This window comes from Stegostoma tigrinum, chromosome 47, assembly GCF_030684315.1.
Source record: "Stegostoma tigrinum isolate sSteTig4 chromosome 47, sSteTig4.hap1, whole genome shotgun sequence".
Taxonomy (NCBI): Eukaryota; Metazoa; Chordata; class Chondrichthyes; order Orectolobiformes; family Stegostomatidae; genus Stegostoma; species Stegostoma tigrinum.
This window is the reverse complement of record NC_081400.1, coordinates 6,508,733-6,513,744: the sequence shown is the minus strand read 5'-3', so window position 1 is coordinate 6,513,744 and position 5,012 is coordinate 6,508,733. Positions and strand designations below refer to the sequence as shown.

The following is a 5,012-nucleotide window of genomic DNA, read 5'->3' as shown; positions in this document are numbered from 1 at the left end:
ATCCCCTTCCTGTGTCTGTCACCTCCTCCATCCCCCTACACCACCTCCCCCTCCCTATCTCTGTCATCCCCTACACCCCCTCCCTATCTCTGTCACCTCCTCCGGCCCCCTACGCCCCCCCCTCCCGCCATTGCTGTCACCCCCGTTGACCTACTGAGATCCCTGCGTTCCTCGAATCCCAACCTCTTGCGTATCCCCTGAATCCCATTGCTCTGCTACTGGGAGGGGCTTGGTGCGGGCCTTCAGCTGCCTATGGGCGGACAGGTCCTGAACGTGGCGGGGTGGGGGGAGTTCCCTCCCTAAAACCCCCTCCGTCTGCTATGGTTGGTCTCCTCCAAGATGCTTCTCAAAAGCCAGACTTCTGTTGGCTGAGCTGCTGCTTGGCACATCGCTGTGTGTCTCTCGGGGGGTGGTGGGCGGGGATCGGTGGGGTGGGGGGGGTGGTGGGCGGGGATCGGTGGGGTGGGGGGGGTGGTGGGCGGGGATCGGTGGGGTGGGGGGGGTGGTGGGCGGGGATCGGTGGGGTGGGGGGGGGTGGTGGGCGGGGATCGGTGGGGTGGGGGGGGTGGTGGGCGGGGATCGGTGGGGTGGGGGGGGATCGGTGGGGTGGGCGGGGGGTGGGCGGGGGTGGGGGGGGATCGGTGGGGTGGGCGGGGGTGGGGGGGGGGGTGGGCGGGGATCGGTGGGGTGGGGGGGGGGTGGGCGGGGATCGGTGGGGTGGGGATCGGTGGGGTGGGGCAGGGGGTGGGTGTGGTCAGTGATTGCACACCACCCCCCCCACTCCGCACAGCAAGGGGGCAATGCATGTTAATTTCTGATGCCTCTGTTTTATTTCACCCTCCCTGTCCTCGATGCCCGTTCCTGGGTCAGGCTCTGTTCATCGACGAAGTCTACAACCTTGTGGTCGATGCCATCTTTGGCTTCAGCTTCAAGGGCGAGGTGCGGGAGCCGTTCGCTTCGGTCCTGGGCACCCTCGAGGGGGGTGACTGTGCCCATTGCCAGCGTGGACATCCCATCAGGTGAGGCACGCCGCCAACCCCCCTCCCCAAAGCTAACAGAGGTGACAGGGAGTGGCGTAGGGGGCGACGGAGATGGGGAGGTGGGGCGGGGGCGACGGAGATGGGGAGGTGGGGCGGTGGGGCAGGGGGCGACGGAGGTGGGGCGGTGGGGCAGGGCGCAACGGAGGTGGGGCAAGGGGCGACGGAGATGGGGAGGATGGGGCAGGGGGGCGGCGGAGGAGGGAAAGTGGGGGCAGGGGGCGGCGGAGATAGGGAAGTGGGGCGGGGGTGATGGAGATTCTGGGGAACGCCAGGTGAGATGGGCATTTACCCCTACGCTGACCCCCACAATCGGTACAACCTCTAGGAATGTGTCCCTCTCCGCTTGGAATTCCCCCCCCCCCGCCGCCCCCCTTATTCATTCACAGGAGCGTGGCCAAAGAACATTTATTGCGCCACCCCTAATTGCCCCAGAGGGACAGTTCAGTGTCAGCCACGTTGCTGTGGGTCTGGAGTCACATGTAGGCCTAGACCAGGTAAAGATGGCAGTTTCCTTCCCTAAAGGGCGTTGGTGAACCAGATGAGTTTTCCCCCGACAATCGGTAATGGATTCACGGCCACCGTTGGATTCTCTAATTCCGGATACTTATTGAATTCAGACTCCACCATCTGTCCCAGTGGAGTTTGAACCTGTGTGTTACCCGGGGCCTCTGGATTAACAGTCCAGAGATAATACCACTAGGCCTCCCAATGACTGACACTCCTTGGAGGGGAGCGGGAGAATTGTTAACCCCCCCCCCCCATCAAGGACATTACAGAAGTGGGACGGGGTATAAGGACTGGAGGTGGTAGCATATATAGGGGTGAGTGTCGGGGCCTGAGGAGGGTGACAGAGGGTGGGGGCATCCTTCCTGCATCTCCCCTGTCGAGCTGTGTAATAGTTCAGTCTCCCGCAATGCCATTCCCTCTCGTTGTTTGAAACAGCAGGGAGTGTCCTCCAGTCTCCTCCACCCTTCCTAGTGGAACAGCTCCACTGTCCCATGTCCCAGGGAATCAGGCTTGCTGAGGGCTGGAGAGGGGGGGGGAGGGGGGGGGGAAACACCCGCTGTACTCCCTCAGGCACGTGCGTCACTCCTTGGGTCAGAGCTGCCCATGGTACCTCTAGGTGAGGTCGAGCCAAGGCGATGTGCAAATGCAGCGAGCCTCGCACAGATTCCATTACAGGACTGGACAGGGTTGATGCCGGAAGGCTGTCTCCCCCCCGGGGTTCCAGTACCATGGGGGTGGTCCTTAAACCAGGGTTGCGGCCTCTGCCTGTAGGTCTGTTTGGATCGGAGGAGGAGGGGAGAGCCTCTGGAATTCTTGACCTCAGAGGCTGCGTCACTGGAATCTTGAACAGATTCAATTTCTCACTGAGCAGTGGGCTGGGCTTATGGGGCTGAATGGCCACCTCCTAATTTCCTAATGTTGTGCAGTTGAGTTACTGGGGCAGTTTTCCCTGGAGCGTGGGAGGCTGAGGAGGTGACCTTTTATAGAGATTTATAAAACCATGAGGGGCATGGACAGGGGGGATAGACAAGGTTTTTAACCCCGGCGGTAGGGGGGGTCCAAAACTAGAGGGGCATTGGTTTAAGGTGAGGGTGAGAGGGGAAGGGGACCTGAGGGGTAACTTTTTCACACAGAGGGTGGTGCGTGTATGGAAGGAGCTGCCAGAGGAAGTGGGTGGGGGCTGGTACAGTTACAGCATTTAAAGGGCATCGGGATGGGGGCATGGATAGGAAGGGGTTAGAGGGATAGGGGGGCAAATGCTGGGAAATGGGGCTGGATTGATTTGGGATATGTGGGTCATCACAGACGGGTTGGGCCGAAGGGCCTGTTTCCGTGCTGTGTGACTTCATGTTTGGAAGAGCTCGCAGCAAGACATGCTGTGTCCCTGATGACTGGAAGATCATTCCCGAGATGTCCTGCTTCGGGATCTCGGGGCGGGGTTTGGGAGGGTGTGTGGTGGGGAACGGGAGGGGGAGTTCCCAGGATAGGACCGGTGGTGGGGGTCGGGGAGTTGGAGGGGACGGTAGCGAGTGGAACAAGGTGTTGTTGGGGGGGTGGGTTGTGGACAGAGAGAGACGGGGGGTGGGGGGGACAGAAGTTGGGAATGTTCTCCTCAGAACGGAGGGAGGGAAATTGAATCAAGGCATTCCAAGCTGGAGTGATGTTTGGTGGAGAGGGTAAGAGATGGGATTTGGGGATGATGGGGAGAGGGAGGGGGATGTAACTGTTGGGATAGGAGTGTGGGGGGGAGCGGTGTGGGGATGCAGAAAAAGGGTTTTGCCCTGAATATTTTCTGGTCACTCTGTGTTTTGGGTTTGCGTTGGAGGGAACTACAGGGCAGTGTATGGATTTGCAAGGGAATGGGTCCTGGCTGCTTCCCAGTGGGAATACTTCATACAGGCTGGTTCGGCGACTTTATTTTTGGGGCTTCGCTTAGCCGCTGGCTGTGACTCACACCATATGTCTCTGTCTCCCCCCACCCCGGCAGGTTGGGACGTGGAGAAGGGTAACCCCAGTGGGATTCAGCCCGACCTGCTCGTCTCCCTCACTGCGCCGAAGAAAGCAGCCACCCACTTCCAGGGGCGTTACCACTACCTCGGGGGCCGTTTCGTGCCCCCTGCTCTGGAGAGGAAGTACAGCCTGAACCTGCCCGAATACCCAGGGACTGAGTGTGTTTGCCAGCTGCTGTGAGACTCTTTCTTTTCCCCCCCCCCCCCTCCCCACCACAACCACCCCGGAATCCCAGGATGTAGGATTTGCCCCATCCAACCACCTGCTGGGGGTGGGGGGGGTGGAGTCAAAGCCCACGTGTGGACAGCGGTCACTGTTTCTCATGTACGTCTCACCCACCACCCATCGATCCTGTAAACTCCCTAAATTCCACCAACTCTGCCCCTGCCCCTTCCCCTTCCCCTCTGCTGTCGCCCTTGCCCTCAGCCTCCGCTGTCCCACGCCCCTGCGCCCTCCCTCTCCCCCTCCCCTTTGCTGTCCCACGCCCCCTACCCCCTCCACCGTCCCACTCCCATCCACACGTGCACCCCCCTCCCCCCCACCTGCTCTGTCCTCCACTTTTCCCCCCAGATTCTGTATCCTCTGTTTTTCTCCGCAACCCCCCCACCCTTGCGTCTTCCTCTGCCCTTCCCCTCGCACTGCATGCACTTCCAACGTGCCCCAGCCCCACCTTCCCTCCCATGCCCCCCACCCCCCCCCCCCCCCCCCCCTTTACAGGAGGGTGACGAGTGATGGATACCTGGGGATAGTCACTCTGTCACCTCCACACAACCTCATGAGGAAACTTGGTGTGTGCTGTAGATAGTCGCGCTTGTGTTTGGTGCGGGCCCTGCCTTTTGTAGGTTAGTTTGGACTCCGGGCCTCTCTCAGTCTGCTCTGGACTCTGCTTGTGCACAATAAAAACAAAAAAATGGCACGAAAAGTTCAGTTTTCTTGGACTTCCATCTGATCAGCTGCTTCAGAGACTGGAGGGCAACCAGGCTGGCACAGTAACTTTTACACTCTTTCCCCCAATCCCCCCTCCCCCGCCTCTAATTCCTCCGTTTTCTGCCCCGATCATGGCCAGCATCGAATCCTGCTAATGCCACACAATTGCTAACGTCATGGAAGGAGGCCGTTCAGCCCATCGCTACTGCAGGAGTTCTTCAAGTGAGCGCTGCTACCTTCAGGCAGTCCCCTGCACTCTCTCCACATTGCAGCACAGCATTTGCGTCCAAATAACCATCCCGTGCCCCTCTCCAACGTCTTCCATCGAAGCTGCCTCTCCCTCACGTTTCCAGGCAGTGCCCACCGGGGCCTAACTACCCTCTGAGTGGGAGAGCATTTCCTCGCGTCAGTCAGTCTTCTCTCGCACATTCGCTTTAAATCTCTGCCCCTTTTACAAACCTCCATCAGATCTCCTCCTCTCCCAGGAGAGCCGACCCATCCCCCTCCGATCCATCTCTCCTGCCCGCC

General features: G+C 60.2%; 1 protein-coding gene across 1 annotated transcript; it reads left to right on the top strand.

Moving 5' to 3' along the window:
- Positions 1-786: 786 nt before the first annotated feature.
- LOC125449771 (NAD(P)H-hydrate epimerase) lies at positions 787-3,879 on the top strand. Its single transcript, XM_059642947.1, is given in 3 exon segments — positions 787-978; positions 980-1,019; positions 3,535-3,879. Coding segments are annotated over 3 exon segments (417 nt in total). The 5' UTR covers positions 787-804; the 3' UTR covers positions 3,738-3,879.
- The last annotated feature ends 1,133 nt before the right edge of the window (positions 3,880-5,012 follow it).